This window comes from Schistocerca piceifrons, chromosome 6 (assembly GCF_021461385.2).
Source record: "Schistocerca piceifrons isolate TAMUIC-IGC-003096 chromosome 6, iqSchPice1.1, whole genome shotgun sequence".
NCBI classification, from domain to species: domain Eukaryota; kingdom Metazoa; phylum Arthropoda; class Insecta; order Orthoptera; family Acrididae; genus Schistocerca; species Schistocerca piceifrons.
This window is the reverse complement of record NC_060143.1, coordinates 274,852,220-274,869,921: the sequence shown is the minus strand read 5'-3', so window position 1 is coordinate 274,869,921 and position 17,702 is coordinate 274,852,220. Positions and strand designations below refer to the sequence as shown.

Sequence of the window (17,702 nt, the reverse complement as noted above, 5' to 3'; positions counted from 1 at the left end):
TCAACTCAGTTAAATAATCCGCTAACAAAAGTTTGAAAGCAGCATGTAACAAGGTCATGTTTAACATGTGACCTGTTAGGAAGGAATGGAGTACAAAAGCTGAAAATAAAGTACCAATTGCGGGCAATATGGCAGTGCAAATCTTGAGAACTAAACTCAACCACTTATAAGTAAATGTTAATAGTCCTACTTTCAATGACATCAGATCTGCTGAATACATGGTGTCCTGGAGGCAGAAACAAGTCACTCAGCTTATTTATACAAGTTAAAAGATAGCATCTTCATCTTCTGTAGTTCAGTACTTTTATCCAAATTAATATATGTTTCCCTAGGTTTATACCAGAAAGCTGGTCAAAAAGCCAGAGGATAAAATTTTTCAGTAGATACATGCAATGGGATGCAGCCCATGGGCAATAGAAGCTACCAATATGCACACAGTATACAAAAAGAAGGAGGGCACTTTCAAGGCAAACTATTGGTTTCACAGCATTCAAGAACAATTAAGAGAAATATTTTAAAGAGGGAAATTATTGGGAACAAGAATGCCTGAAGCTGAAGCAGATATTCTCCAATTTTTAAAGAGAACGTTGCCTACCAAAATCCAGGACAAACTCTTATCTATTTCTGATAAAATTTGGAAGAGTTTTTTAACCATCATTTACAGTGTTGAAATTTTCTACCAAATGGTATTTGTGGTCAATAATAAGAGTGAAATTAGAATCAAGTTTAAAACTGACTACCAGAAATAAAAATAATTTTCACTTAGATTATGCATCCCTGTTTAGAGTTCACTATGGGGTTTTATATCCTGGGGCAAAAGTTATAGGTTACCAGTAGACTACAGAAAGGAGATTGGAAATCCCCAGATATTCAGAAACTAAGTAAAAGAGTATATTATTAGCAACTCCTTCTACAATTTATCACAATATTCAGGCTCAGGATTTAGATTCCTATCAACACTAGTGTCAATATTATACAGGGTTTTACCTGTTTCATTACACAGTGTTTCCCAGAAACGTTAAACAAACATCTAGGGAAGGAGTTGCACGTCATAAGGATTAGGAATTGCATAGCAACCCATGGCTGCAAATGTTATCACACACCACTAGGTGGTGCTGTTCATGAGGTTACTGGAGAGGAGCACCACTAGGAGTGCTGGAGGAGGACATGAGGACTTCCTCATTTGAGCCCTAGCCAGCATGTGACGAGCATGGAACGGTATATGAATGGTAAGCTCACAGACATGCACTTAATTTATGGAATAGCTGACTGCAATGGACAAGCTGCTAGATGCATTTATTGAGAACACTTCCCAGGCAGACATTAATCACACTATGGTTTGTTTGCACACTTGCATCAAAATTTGTGCAGGTATGGGTGATGCTACAATTGGTGTATTCCATCGTTAGGGAATAAAGTGTGTTGGATGCCATAGGGGCTAGTCCAAGCACCAACATACATGTTATTGACTCAGATGTAAGAATGTCTTGTAGCTGCATCAAAGATGTTTTGTACACTGAGTTCTCACATATTCCTTTCATTTCCAAAGAGTGTAATTATTGCACCTCGTCGACCAACCATCCTTTACATGTGCATTTTGCACAGTGATTTCTGCAACAAAGTGGTTGATATGTGCATTTCCCAGATAATGTGTTGTTCACTGATAAAGACATATTCACTAGGGATGATGTATTCAATCATCATAATAAGCAACAGAAAACTCCCATGGTGTGTGGCACCGTGAAGCACATCCATTCAAAGTTAATGTGTGGGTGGATTTGGTCAGCGATTTCTTAGTTGCGCCATACCTTTTACCACCTCGCTTTATCACTACAAATTATCAGACCTTTCTGGAACAGATTCTTTCTGGCTTGCTTGAAGATGTTCCTACAAATGTGAGGTGCAGCATGTGGTTCCAACATGGTGAGGAGCCAGCTGATTTTGGATTAGCTGTTCATAGGCATTTGAACAGGTCATTCCCACACCAGTGGATTGTGCATGGTGGCCAGTTCCCTTGCCCCACACTCAACAGATTTGTCAAGCCTTGATTTCTTTCTATGGGGAGCCATGAAATCTCTCATATACCACGATCGTGTGCAGTCTGAATGGATCTCATTGCAAGAATCATCTGCACAGCTGCTACAATCAAATAAACTACTGGTGTGTTTTGTGTAGAGAAACATATAGAAGCATGTGCATGTGAGCTTAAATTAAATAAAGGCACATTTATAATTGTAACTGTATATAGGTCCCCATCAGGAAATTTTCATCTATTTCTGAAAAATTTGGACTCCTTGTTGTGCTATCTGTCAGACAGGGGGAAGCAAATTATTATTTGTGGGGACTTCAATGTAGATTCTCTGAAAGAGGGTAATAGGAAAAATGACCTTGAAGTATTACTCAGTTCTTTCAATTTGACACCCGTTATTGATTTTTCTACTCGGGTGGTAAAGGATAGCAGCTCACTGATAGATAACTTCTTTATAGACCAAGATAAGTTTAACCAGAGAAATGCTCAGCCTGTTGAGAATGGTCTTTCTGATCATGGTGCACAGCTAGTTACAATATATGACATAGCTCCATTCAGCAATACTAAACAGTCCTCCAAAATAGTATGTTCAGTCAACGATTTAACAATTGCAAATTTCAGGGAAAGCCTACAGCAGTTAGACTGGGATGAGGTGTACCGTGAACCTGATGCCAATTTAAAATATAATTTATTTCATGACATTTTTGTAAATGCATTTGAAAACTGCTTCCCCAAGAAAATAGTTAAATATACTCGTAAGAAACCTTGTAACAAACCATGGCTTACTAAGGGTATAAAAATATCTTGTAACCGGAAAAGGGAAATGTATCTGACAGCAAGAAAGAGTAGTGACCCAGAAACTATCAAAAATTATAAAAACTACTGTGTTATATTAAGAAAAGTTATTAAAAAATCCAGGAGTATGTGTATCATGTCTGAAATCAGCAACTCTGATAATAAAATTAAAACAATTTGGAATATTATTAAAAGAGAAACAGGTCAACCAAGAGCAGAGGAAGACAGTATTACCATCAAATTGAATGAAAACTTTACGAACAAAAAGTCAGAAGTTGAAAATATTTTTAATAATCATTTTCTAAATGTTGTGGATATAGTAGGATCCAGGTGTTCATTAGAAGATGCTAGGCTGTTAATGGAAGAGGCCATACCTATGCAATTTGATACAATTGAAATCTCACCCACTTCTCCCTCTGAAATTAGGAAAATAATAAACTTGCTTAAAAGCAAAAACTCACATGGAATTGATGGCATTTCCAGCAAAATACTAAAAGCTTGTTCTCAACAGATAAGTAAGATTCTCAGCCACCAGTGTAATAGCTCTCTGGAACAGGGCATTTTCCCTGATAGACTGAAATATGCTATTGTTATACCTTTGCATAAAAAGGGGGATAGATCTGATGTCAACAATTACCATCCAATCTCCCTTCTAACAGCTTTATCCAAAATTTTTGAGAAAGTAATGTATTCAAGAGTAGCTTCACATATCTGTAAAAATGAAGTACTAACAAAATGTCAGTTTGGTTTCCAGAAAGGTTTTTCAACAGAAAATGCCATATATGCTTTCACCAGTCAAATTTTGAATTATCTGAATAACCGAACACCACCCATTGGGATTTTTTGTGATCTCTCAAAGGCTTTTGATTGTGTAAATCATGAAATTCAGCTAGACAAGCTCAAGTATTGTGGCATGAGTGGGACAGTGCACAAATGGTTTAATTCGTACCTAACTGGAAGAGTGCAGAAAGTTGAAATAAGTAGTTCTCGTAACATGCAAAGATCAGCACATTCCTCAAACTGGGGAACTATCAAGAATGGGGTTCCACAAGGGTCAGTCTTGGGTCCTTTGTTGTTCTTATTATATATTAATGACTTGCCATTCTATATTCATGAAGAGGCAAAGTTAGTTCTCTTTGCTGATGATGCAAGTATAGTAATCACACCTGACAAACAAGAATTAACTGATGAAATTGTCAATACTGTCTTTCAGAAAATTACTAAGTGGTTCCTTGTAAATGGACTCTCACTGAATTTTGATAAGACACAGTACATACAGTTCCGTACAGGGAATGGTATGACACCATTAATAAATATAGACCTTAATCAGAAGCATATAGCTAAGGTAGAATATTCCAAATTTTTAGGTGTGTCCATTGATGAGAGATTAAATTGGAAGAAACACATTGATGATCTGCTGAAACGTTTGAGTTCAGCTACTTATGCAATAAGGGTCATTGCAAATTTTGGTGATAAACATCTTAGTAAATTAGCTTACTACGCCTATTTTCACTCATTGCTTTCATATGGCATCATATTTTGGGGGAATTCGTCACTGAGGAATAAAGTATTTATTGCACAAAAGCGTGTAATCAGAATAATAGCTGGAGTCCACCCAAGATCATCCTGCAGACATTTATTTAAGGATCTAGGGATATTCACAGTAGCTTCTCAGTATATATACTCTCTTATGAAATTTGTTATTAACAACCAAACCCAATTCAAAAGTAATAGCAGTGTGCATAACTACAATACTAGGAGAAAGGATGATCTTCACTATTCAAGATTAAATCTAACTTTGGCACAGAAAGGGGTGAATTATACTGGCACTAAAGTCTTTGGTCACTTACCAAATAGTATCAAAAGTCTGACAGATAACCAACAAGTATTTAAGAAGAAATTAAAAGAATTTCTGAATGACAACTCCTTCTACTCCATAGAGGAATTTTTAGATATAAATTAAGAAAAAATAAAAAAAATATTTAAAAAATAAAAAAAAAATAAAAATAAAAAATAAAGAAAAACAAAAAACACAAAAAATAAAGTTGTTATATTAACTTAAGTATGTTGTTAAATTAACCTAATTATGTCATGTATTAGAAAATTCGACTCGTTCCACATCATTACGAAATATCGTATTCATGATCCATGGAACTAGTATTAATCTAATCTAATCTAATGTCTAATCTAATCTAAGAGCATCCGACAGTCAGTACTCTGTTGGTGTGAAGCATGCATGGCATCTGGTAGTGCAAAACTTAAGGTATCTGTTGTAACATTAGATCTGTATTCATGTCGTACATTGTGTGCACACATTATGTCCAATAAATGTTGCAAACGAATCACTCTCTTGTCTCCATTACAATCTTCTAACTCTGCTACCATTTACTCCTGGGTTCCTGTGCAATTCTCAATCCTTATGATGTGTCCTGCCTCCCCTGGAAGTTTGTTGCAACATTTCTGGGACACCTTGTATAAGAAGTCTGTATTTTTCTTTAAACTCAATGAAGCTACATTAACTCTTATACAAGTAAGTGGATGGATAAAAAAATCTACTCACCAAGCGGTGGAGGGATTTGCCAGACAGGATGAAAAAAAAAGTCTTTTCTTCTCATCCATGAGGTAACTCTCCCCTGACTTTGGATTCTGGGTGACTTTTCAAAACTCTACCTCTTTTTCCTAAACCTCACGAGTTTTTTTCCTTCGCTCATCTTCCTTCCCTTCAACCCTTCTGCCAGAAGAGTCACTACCTCTGGAAGCTTGCAAACTGTAATACCTTTTATATGTGTGTTCTGCTGTCACTTGGAGAGTAGATTTTTTTACCTATACAATCACTTTTATCTTCAAAAATTGATTATTTTTGTTGTTATAAAATAATTCTTAGTGTGAAGTAGTAGGTAAAAACAGCAGCTGAGATTTGTAGGAGGAAGGGCACTGGATTTCTGTTTCTTTCCCCTTCCTAGTAGCTTTTTTCCTCATAAGAGTAACATGGAGGTATTTTCCATAATCATAATTGAGAGTTAATTGGATTTATGGAACATGATGTATGAATGAAGAAATGCAGGTGACAGCAGACTAAAATTAAATTTATGTAGCAAAAAGTAAAAATTATCAGTAGTAATGTTAAATTTATGTATCTATGAAACTGCAGACAGCAACATATAAGTAATTAATTCAGCCAATATGATCAGCATTTTAATGATAAGATGTTCTTTGTAATATTAGTTACAAGCAGAGATTAAGGAAATAGTTATGTTAAGTACTAATATATGGATAACAATCTAAAATCTGTGTTAAACAGTTGTGTGGATGATTAGCTGTTGTGTGAGAAAATGTTCACTCTTGAAGTGTGAATACATTATGCTGAATATCACTCAATTCTGCAATTTCTTTAATCATGCTATTGTACTATTGTTGTGAGTATACATTTGCATAGTGACAGATGACCTGAAAGTACTATGGTCAGAAAATCATTAAGCACTAAACAAAGAGATAATATTACCTTCTCTTTAGTGCGATACATATTTGTGACAAGTTAAGAAAAGATTGATGTGCAAGCAGAGCACTACTAATATTTTAGACACAAACTGACACTTCTAGACTGGCTAATTGTGCCTGGAATATTTATAATCGGTCACAATTTCTTTAGCAATTTATCAATCACAGTAATGTCATTGCTTAGTTATTTAATAGTTGCTCACAAATTTCAGTTGAGACATTTTTATTAATCACCAGGCAATGTGTGTTTCCCATTTGAAGAACCATTTTAAAATGCAGTACAAAGGACAATTGTAAAAACATTAGCAGAAATACAGAGACACTGTTTAAGTGTCTCAGAAAAAAACAATAGGGACCAGCCAACAGTAGTGGTTAACTCACTGTCTCCATGTCCCCATTTGGGCAGTCACTAGACACTGACTAGATGGATAGATTGGTGGATGAATGAATGGATAAATGTTAACAAGTATGAGAAAGAATCTAGTAGTATCTAATTAAATTGCTAGCGGTAAATGTCTGGAACATGCCACATCACACAAATACATAAGGGTAACATTAAAAGGCAATATGAAACGGTATGAACATACAAAATCAGTCGTAAAACAGATGCATGAAAAACAAATTTCTTGATCAGTTCTGTGAAAATGAAGAGCACCTCTTAAGGAGATTGGTTATGTGAAACTAATGTGGCCATCTTTTTAGTACTGATGTAATATTTGAGGTCCTTATGAAGTCAAAGGACTGAGAGGTCCTTGCTAAGGTCATAATAGGTCTGTAAAGCTCATACAAAATAGTAATGGAAATGATTAGGGAACTTGAATGGGAATTAATGGAAAAAGGTGACATTTCTGTAGTGTAGCGAGAAATACTGTGCAATGATTACGGTTTCTATCACATATCTTTTACACATATTATGTGAAAGAGATGAGAGAGGTTATGGCATGTATGGAGGCACATACTTAGTAATTTTCTCTCGACTACAGTAAGGCCTGGCTATTTTCAGTTTAACATAGCCTCTACAGTACACTGTACACTGGTTTGTGGAATATATATGTGGGTGCATTTGCAGACACTGAACACAGCTTTAAATGAAACAACGTTAAGCACCACAAAGTAGAGGGCAAAGCTACAAACGTGTAGACACTGTGACATGTATTTACTGTGAAAGTAAACTTTCCTTACTCTCATATTGAAGTATCAGGGTGGCCAGTGAGGGCTAAAAGCTAATGAATATGGTCACATGGCCACCACATTATGGCATTACGGTGCCTACTGACAGACAGCAATGTGCATATGGGGTGAGGGGCACTTTTCATCTGTTGTGAATGAGCCAGTGGCCTGACCTGCAGATAGGTGTGCCTGGAGAGTGGGTACATTCTGCCCACAGTGATACGGAGTGGAGTGGCTGCACGTCGCATCAGCAGCAGCAGTGCTCTCCGCAGGCGGATGTTGCCCTCTAGCCAACCACTGCCGAATGCAGTTGCTGGCAGACGCTCACTCTGTAAAATGTGCACTATCTTACATAGTAGCTGTGCCACTGCAGTATATCTGAGGGTAAAAAATTTAGTAATAAGCTTAGAAAGTAACACTTTTGAAAAAATACTTCTTAATACACTGTCCATTAAGTTTTTAAATGCACATGTCGCCAAAACACCAGAGAATACTGTTGCACTCTGAAATGATGTATTTTCTGTAGCCAAGTAAAATTCCTAAGCTTTCCCTGGCAGTGCAAAAAGCTGATGAAGGCTGGTCAAACCATAACAGCTAGACAGAATTTCAACAAGGAGCATCCGCTGATATCACAGTTTTGTGGGTGCATCACCAAGCTAGATACTTAACATCATAGCAAGGTCAGGCAGGCGAAGGTGCCAAATTACAGACACACCAGAAAAGATGGAGCATCCTTAACTCAGATAGCCCAATTTATCCAACCTTAGGCTCCAGCTCTGTTACGAGTAGGCAAGTTATTTGACCAACTAGAATCAGTAGGAGATGAATTTGATTCTGCAGCTGAATTCTAGCTGGCAGGCCCAGGACCGATTGGCATGCTGTGACTGAGCAAGCGGAAGTGATGGCTGGGAACGGTAGAACCAGTACAGGGGATTTGGACGGCAGTTGCTTGCACAGTGTGTGCAGTAAATGCACCAGAAATGGTGGAGTGGAAGATGGTCTGAAATACAGCTACTTACAACTCTTAGAAATTCTATAATAAATCACAGATCCATAATACACTGAAGTGACAAAAGTCATTGGATACCTCCTAATATTATGTTGGACCTTCTTTTGCCTGTTGTAGCAGCAACTCAACATGATATGGACTCAACAAGTCATTGGAAGTCTCCTGCAGAAATACTGAGCCATACTGCTTCTATAGCCATCCATAATTGCAAAAGTATTGCCAGGGCAGGACTTTATGCATGAATGGACAGCTCAATTACGTCCCATAAATGTTCAAGAGGATTCATGTTTGGCCATCTGGGAAGCCAAATCATTCACTCAAATTGTCCTGGATGTTCTTCAAACCAATTGTGAACAACTGTGACTCAGTGACATAGCACATCATCGTCCATAAAAATTCCATAATTGTTTAGGAACATTAAGTCCACAAATGAGTGCAAATGGTCTCCAAGTAGCTGAACATAACCATAACAGACACAGGGCACTCTGAGCTGTGGGTAGCAGCAGTTACCAATAATGCACAAATCAGTAATAATAAAAAGCAAAAATGTACCAAACTCATACTAATAACAGCTACACTCAAGATCATTACTTGAATCAGTACTGAAATGTTACTGCAAGAAGTGCAGAACTAATTTTGAACATGGGTGGCTTCTGACTTAACTGACATGTAAAAACCACAAATAACGATAAATAATATAATAATTACACTGTTCATATCCCTCTGCTTATATTTGTTTTCCTTAGTAGCAATAATATTCCAATTATCTTTCTATTATATGAAGAATATGATGGGGACCCATAAACTGGTATAGTATCACTAGTCAAATTCTATGGTTGTTTCAGTAGCAAAAATTAATTCAAACAAAGTCACTTCTTGACTTCACTGGGGATAGTTCATATTTTACTTTTCAAGGCAAATTATTCAACACTGAGCTGAAATAACTTCAAAGAAATCATTCATGATAGTAATCAAGACTAAATTATGTTTCAAACGACTTTAACTTATTTGCCTTTTTCATCACCTGTGAAGCAGGTATTTTAGGCAGTAACATTTACACAATCTAGCACTATGTTTTTGCAAAATGATACTTTGCACCAAACTGAGAGTACTTTAGCAAAATTCTCACTAACTTCACTTTTGTAGTTTTAACTTCAATGTTTGCTAATCCTTGCACATTTGACAAAAATAAATAATAATAAATAAAAAGCACCAGTTTGCTTTTGTTCTACAATATTACTTTTACTGTTAACTGGTTTTCAGCTTACAAGACCATCTTCAGACATTTACTGAGTATTATAGTGGCAGTGATAGTGAGTAGTGATAATACTCAGTAAATGCCTGAAGATGGCCTTGTAAGCCGAAAACTGTTTAACAATAAAAGTAATATTGCAGAACAAAAGCAAACTGGTGCTTTTCATTTATTATAATGCTGTTCTACCAAGAACCGATGGAAGATTCTGTTAACATGATAAATAATAATTTTAGACCACTTAAATCAATCATAGTTCAGTTGAAACAGGATACTCGGTTCTATAAACACTTAGGAGGGGACCCTGTATAGGTTCATGATAAGGATAGAAGATATGATTCCAAACACAGATTTATAGCATTTGGACTATTATTAAAATCACTCACACAAATTAACTGGTCCATGACCTTATACATATCTGTATGCATGAAGTTCATGGAGCAGTGGCAAAGTTGTGGTGGCAAGCAACATGGTGGCTAACTGTACTCGTGGCTAGTGATGTTTGAATGCTCTATAAAATTTCTTGTTGGTGATGGACTTTTAACATATTAGAGCCATTCCTTATTGCCGAGAATAGCAAGCAACACCCAAGTCCACATTCGAGGCAAAATTCCTTGCAAAGTGGCTTCCAATTGCCTCCCTTGGCCCCGTCGATGTGTACCGTGCAATGGCTAGCCACTGACTGCATATCGTTCACACCAAGGAGCTGCCAAGTTTGACCACCAAAACTACCTTTTACATCGCGCCATGCCACTTCCATTGTGGAAGGACTTCCCTACATCTTTTACATTTTACAAACACAAGTGCGCTAAGCATGAACCAGCTTCCAATACACATTGTTTTTTTCTTATATATATACACATATTATAAAATTTCATTATTTTAAACAATCATTTATATTTTTCCACATATACATTATAGAACTCTAATTTCCTGTCACAAATCATTGACCTTAACTAACAAAGAATAAACACTTCATAATTACAGATACATAGTTACATAATATAAACCTACTTCTAATCGATATAAGTGTTACAGCTCCAACTACCATTCCACATTCAAAGTCTGTTAATTCCTATCATGTGGTTATAATCACGTCACAAAACTCCCCATGTGAAGCACTTGATTATAAATGACAGCTCTGCCAACACACTGCCCTTTTATACCTTGTATACACAATACTACCAACCTTTGTATATGGACATATTGCTTTCCCGTGACTTTTGTCACTTCAGTGTAGAGCAAATCTGAATACATCTGCGATCTCAGAAAGATTAATTGCATCTAATGAAATAATATTTTCAATACCTGAAAAATTAAAAAAAAAACTTAATACTTTACACAGACTAAATGTTTTCACAGTGAACCTTGGAAACAAAAACTTTCTTACACCTCCTACACTTTCAACAAATGATATCTCAGATGATATCATTGCACTATAGCTATCATTCCTGAAGGCTACATATCTGTATCTATTTTATTTATTGATTTATTACATTTTATAGCCTTTTCTTTATGCAAATGTTTGTCAGAGCATCATATATTCCACAGTAAAACGGCAATTTAATGCAGCCTGAATACCTCATATTTTATCGTACTTGTGTAGTTATGTATAGAATATGTTACTAATTTTGTCAATACTGTTGTTTAAATATAATTATAGTTGATATAAAAAACCAGTGTAATTTAAAAGTAATCAGTCATGAGCAAGCTGACATTATCATTGAAAGGAGCACCAAAAGACATGCCTATCTAGCAGATATAGATAATTATTAAACAATATTTAATAACATTTTGCTGTAATTAAACATGAGCCCACTTTCACAACAATGTCAGATTATCTATTTATAAAAAACCTTTACTTACATTTATTGATAATGGTCTGAGTGTGACCGAACGTGTACAACATGTCTTTATTCAAATATTGTTGTAATATATTATTTTAGTGTGGAAAGTGGTCGAACTGAGTCAAAATCATGTCTGTAGAAAATAAGAACAATGTATTTTTAGTGGCGAGAGTTAGACAGTGGCAGAACACTGCTGGAGTCAAGTGAAAATAGCCACTTTTTGAATGGTGATCTGAAGGGAGTGATTCTGGACTTTAAATTGAGATCACATGAAAAGCGGATCTGTCTATGGTAACATGAACCCACTGTCTATTCAGTTGTGTAGGTGATTGATTCTGGTTGGTGAATGGCCACTACAATACTTTAGCTGTTGAAGACACTCTAATTTTCACTAGGTCTGAATGTGCCTCAGAGAATAGCTATAACTTTTCTGCTTGCATTATGGAACTGAGAATAGACAGAGGGTGAGATGCTACTTGTTATCTCTTGTGTTTATTTATTTATTTATTTATTTCTTGTTCCGTAGATCCAGTTAGTGAGTCAATCACAAGGATATGGAACGTGTCAAATTGTACAGGTTTCAATTTAAACTTACAATAAATACAAGGGCAATTCAATGGCAAATTGTACATAGTTTAAGTAAGACATACTATAAATACAGTAACAGATACAATGTCAGCTAGATAACATAACAACCATTTAACAGAAAAAGGAGTTTCAAATAAAGGTTAAAGATAAGAGCACAAAGTTAAATCAGATATTAGGCCTACAAGAGTAAATACATGTACAGCCAATCTGTTGTTACAAAAAGTGTGCTAATGCCCAAACGCACAATAAAATCAATTGAACTACTTCTAGACACAATAAGTTTAGTGATGGTATACATTTTCTTTCAGATATTCATCCACAGTATAATAAGATTTCTCTGTCAGGTAATCTTTGAGAACGTGTTTAAATTTTGGCAGTTCTGTATGAACACATTTGATATGTAGTGGTAGAGCATTGAACAGCTTAATGCTGGAATAGTAAACTCCTTTTTGTACCAGAGTGAGACGTTTCATTTCAAAATGTAGATTGTTTTTGTTTCTGGTGTTATAACCATGGAATTTACTGTTGTCTTGGTAGATGGAATAATTTTTGCACACAAAGGTCAGCAAGGAAAAAATATACTGTGAGGCAGTTGTTAGGATACCTATCTTCCGAAACAAGTGCCTTCAAGAGTGTCTTTGATGGACCCCACACATTATTCTGATTGCTTTTTTTTTGATGGTGAAAACTTTTTTTGCAAGTGGTTGGTTCCCCCAGAATATGATAACATATGACATCAATGAGTGGAAGTAGCCAAAGTAGGCAACCTCAATAGTGTCAACTTCAGCCACTGAAGAAATTACCTGCAACGCAAATGTTGCCGAGCTAAGTTTTTTACATAGATGAAGAATGTGAACTGACCAATTACGTTTACTGTCTATGTAAGCTCCCAGGAATTTTGTATCTTCAACTTTCTGTATTGGTTGATCTTTACATTTTATGTTAATTTCATCAGGATTACTTTGTGATGTATGGAACCTCATATAATGAGTTTTATCTGCATTGAGTGAGAGACCATTTGAGGAGAACCAATTTAAGATGTCATTAAAAACAGTATTTGTAGTTTGTTCAAGATCATGATCAATTAAATCGTCAATTATAATTGTGGTATCATCGGCAAACAGGGTAAATTTGCTGATTGTCTCAGAACAAAGAGGAAGATCATTAATAAAGATGAGGAAAAGCAATGGGCCCAAAACGGAGCCTTGAGGCACACCACACGTTATCGTGCCCCATTCAGACGAGGCAGGTTCTCCTGAAGAGCCATTTAGCATTACAGTCTGCTTCTGATCCTGTAGATGATATGATTGTAGCCACAAGCCAACAGTACCACCTAAACCATAGTATTCTGCCTTTTTCAAAAGAATTTGGTGGCTTATACAGTCAAAGGCTTTCGTAAGATCACAAAAAAATACCCACTGGAGACATTTTTTTGTTAATGGCTTCCAAAACTTGGTTACTGAAAGAGAATATTGCCTGTTCAGTACAAAGACCGGCACGAAAACCAAACTGATTTTTGCTTAAGATACTGTGGAAGTTGAGATGGTCTACAATCCTCCTGTGCATGAGTTTTTCTAGAATTTTTGAGAAGGTAGTTAATAGGGATATTGGGCGATAGTTTGTAAAAATGCTTTTATCACCTTAATGTATAAATTGTCATGCTGAACGATGAATTATTTTGAACTGACAGATATTTCGTGTATTGTGATCAAGAAATGAATTTAGTTCTTTCTGCATCTTGGATGACTATCAACCTTGGGTGTCTGCTACCACTTAATACAATTTCATTGCACCTTAATAAGGCTATCTTTTGTCTGTGTTGTAATTGGTTATCATAGGACCACATTCCATTTGTTTTATGAATTCTTTCATGAACAAACATTATAAAGCAGAATTCTCAGGTGTTGTCTGCATCAATTTCAGATATTACAATAAACCCATTTTTAATTAATTATTAATTTATCATTTCTTAAATATTTCTGTTTATTTTATTAATTTTCCATTTCAGGCAATGTATGGACTATTTGACTGTAGGATCACAGCTAGAGGTTATTATTTGCAGTGAATTAACTCTGGGGTGTGAAAACAAACATTTACAGCTCAATCCTATAACATTATTTAAGCTATTCTTTTTAAACAGAGCTGGGCATAGCCCATGTACCAAAGGTATGAGCAACATCATGTAAAATCATAATCGGTTTGTGTGTACAGGATTCTGGTTAGTAAAGATACTCAGCAGAACATCCCAAGAACTTGGACACTGCTGCATGGAGTGGCCGTGTGGTTAGGGGTGCCATGTCATGGATTGCGCAGCCCCTCCCACCAGAGGTTGAAGTCCTCCCTCGGGCATGGGTGTGTGTGTTGTTCTTAGCATAACTTCGTTTAAGTTAGTTTAGTTAGTGTGTAAATCTAGGACCAATGACCTCAGCAGTTTGGTCCCTAAGGAATTGTCACGCACTTGAACATTTGAACTTGGATACTGTTAGCTGCAGCACAACCAGGACTTGGACACTGTTAACTGCAGCACTGGCGGGACTTGGACACTATTAGTTGCAGCAGCAATGGGACCTGCACACTGTTAGGTACAGCACCACCATTCTTGCCAAATCTGATGCAGGAGACTTAGGCAACTTTGACCAGAGATCCACTTGGCAGCCTGCAGCAAAATCCTGGACATGCAGCGAGCCTTCTGTCATTGTGAGGTTAAGCAGTCTCCCTGCTGCTGCTTGTGCTTCTGTGGACAGACTCTGCTGCTGTTGGCTTTTTGTTATGATGCCACATTGTCCATGTGCACGATGGAAGAGATGACAGGAGTTGTTCACTTTCTGTACTCTGGAGGACCCAATTCTGAAGATATTGCTTGCAGGATGAAGCTGCATTTAGTGATAGTTACTTTAGTGGAAAAAAAGATTTACTTGTGAATAAGAGTCATAGTGTTAAAAGTGGATGTGTATTTGTCTACGACAACAAAGAGTGTTCAGGCAGGGCATTCACTTCAAAAACCTGTAGGAAAATTGGACAAGTCATTGGGCAGTGAGTCTACCAGGTCAACTGACAGACAAGCACAAAAAGGAACAAACTGTTCAGATTACATACATACGATGGAAGCGTTTGGAAATGTCAGAATCACATTTAATGTAATTTGAAGAATTTCTTAGTTGCACTGTAACCACTGCCTGCAGTAAAGAAGTTCAGAAGCCGAGCTTCTGCAGGAAAGCTGATGATGACAGTGTTTTTTGATATAAAAGATCCACTGGTAACTCATTACACTTCTAAAGTTCAAACTTCGGGCGTTTTTCTTGTTGTGGGTTGATTTTAAGTGATCAATATATCACAAGATGCCAAGTCTTTACTGATTCCCTGCAATACAGCTACCTTCTCTTCCAAATTTTGTGGTTGTCATCTTGTTTGCTCTTGATATTGTGGTCCTGCTATGCAATGCCACGTACTTGACCACTGACATCTTTTCTGATCACAGAGTGATGAGGACTATAAGAGAGGTTCTACATTTAAGCAACTCACTATGAAATCACAAAGCATGGTTCCCATAATTCTTCTGTATTCAAGTAAGTTGTCAACTCACAACTGAAGATAGCATGGCACAGAGTCTATATAACAACATGCATTTTTCTGTAGTGCTTGACCATTGTCGTCAGGCTTCTTTCTTCTTTGGAGTCTCCCAAAGCATGACTGCAAAGTGCAAGTGGCCTGTCACTGGCTATTCAAAATTACACATCCATCATCACTTTCTCCACTGTGCTCGCATTTTTCTTTCTCATATCTGCAAACAAATTCCCACAAACCTGGGCACAGTAGATGTTTTTTATGCTATTACTAATTAAAGTCATGTTTTTCACATGTACGTCTTCCATCGGTCTAATAAGAGGATAGCGAGATGTGTTGCTATGCTTTATAGCAACATGTACCACTACAAACTATATGCAGTGACAGCTTCTATGAGTTACCACAATATCTGTAACTCAAATTCCAAATGGAGTGAAGAGGGCAGCTTTCAAAAGATGTGATTTTGCTTCAAGATAATGCCAGTCCTCACACGTAGGGAAAACAAACCAGTGCATTCAGAATCTTTGTTTTGAGTTGATGTAACACCCACATTACAATACTGACCTAGATTCAAGTGATTTTCAGCTTTTTGTCCCATGAAGGAGCATCTGTATGAATTCAAGCTTTTATCAAATGATGAAAATGAGAAGTCAGTGCATGATCAGATGTACCTGATGGAACATAGTTTCTTCCAGGACATAATTAGGGAGCTTGCCATGGAGAAAGAGTGTATATACACATTTGTAGTCGAAGGGGTGGCTAAGAGTAGGCTTTGGCCCAATTAACTTTCAATGCTGTGTTGCACCACTGGATAATAATTCAGGGCATGGATGCTTATTCACTCTCTTACTCGAGACACCCTCTACTATACTTAAAAATATGCCTGTGATATTTTGTTATTGAATGGACAATTTAGCTGCTCTGGCAAGCAGCTAAGGTGGCAACAGCCAGTATTAACTGCAGATTTGTTACCTGGTCAATTATCATCTGTCCAAAGATGCAGAAGAGTCCTGTCTGGAACATAACAATAGGCAGTGAGGAAACCATCTTGTAGAGTGATGTTGGATCTGAGTCACTCTGCAACAGCTGCAAGAAACAGGCACACCATGTAAGGCTACTGCTAACAGCAGTGTAGCTGCATCAACCAGACTCACAAACTGTAATTCTGCAAGTCATTAGTATGCCAAATTGCAAATTGATATTATTACACACACACACACACACACACACACACAGTTGATTTATCACAAAATGTTTCTCTCCAATAGATTTTTCCAATGATGATACAGCCAAATTACACTGGCTTCAACATTAGGGTAGTTAAAAACCGATTTCAATAATTTGATGGAGTTTAATTCAGTCTAATATGAAAATTCCAAATTTAAGCACAGTTTTTATCCAGCTCAAAACAGTTACTCATAAATAAGCCATGAAATGATGAGAAAATGCCTGCTTTTATGCTGCACTGGTTTGCATATAATAATTACATAAGAAGAAAGTCAAAATAAACAATAAGTAATGCATTTAGGCTATGAAAAATCTCCAAATTTAAGCCTACTTTTATAAACTAATTATTTTCTTTTTTTCATTTTTTATTTTTATTTTTTCTTATTATTTTTTCCCCCCACAAGCTTCTCTTGTACAGTTTCTCCTGTGAGCAACATGCTGCTGCACTCTGTGTAATATCCAACAACAGTTGATGTTCCATCTGCCCTTGTATCTGTGTTCCTTTTCCTGGACATTTCATTTCATTGGTTCTTCCTGCTCCTAACTGACAGCACCAATGTGTTTAGAAAAGCAGTTGAAAGTTAAATGGAGGAATAGTACCTTGAATCTCACTGAACAATGCACTTTTAAAATATTTATTCAACATATTCACCATCATGCACTCAAATTTAGGATCCTTATCACTTCCAATGAAATTCTAAACAGCTGCTTTGAAAGATATAC

At 36.5% G+C, this 17,702-nt stretch overlaps 1 protein-coding gene across 1 annotated transcript in view; it reads right to left on the bottom strand.

Moving 5' to 3' along the window:
* LOC124803271 (odorant receptor Or1-like) overlaps window positions 1-17,702 on the bottom strand; it is a 122,724-nt gene that overhangs the window by 41,038 nt on the left and 63,984 nt on the right. The window contains exons 3-4 of the mRNA XM_047264455.1: window positions 16,725-16,838; window positions 7,666-7,821 (exon numbers count right to left, since the gene is read on the bottom strand). Of these exons, the coding sequence (XP_047120411.1) occupies window positions 7,666-7,821; window positions 16,725-16,838 (270 nt within the window). The remainder of the gene's footprint in view (window positions 1-7,665; window positions 7,822-16,724; window positions 16,839-17,702) is intronic.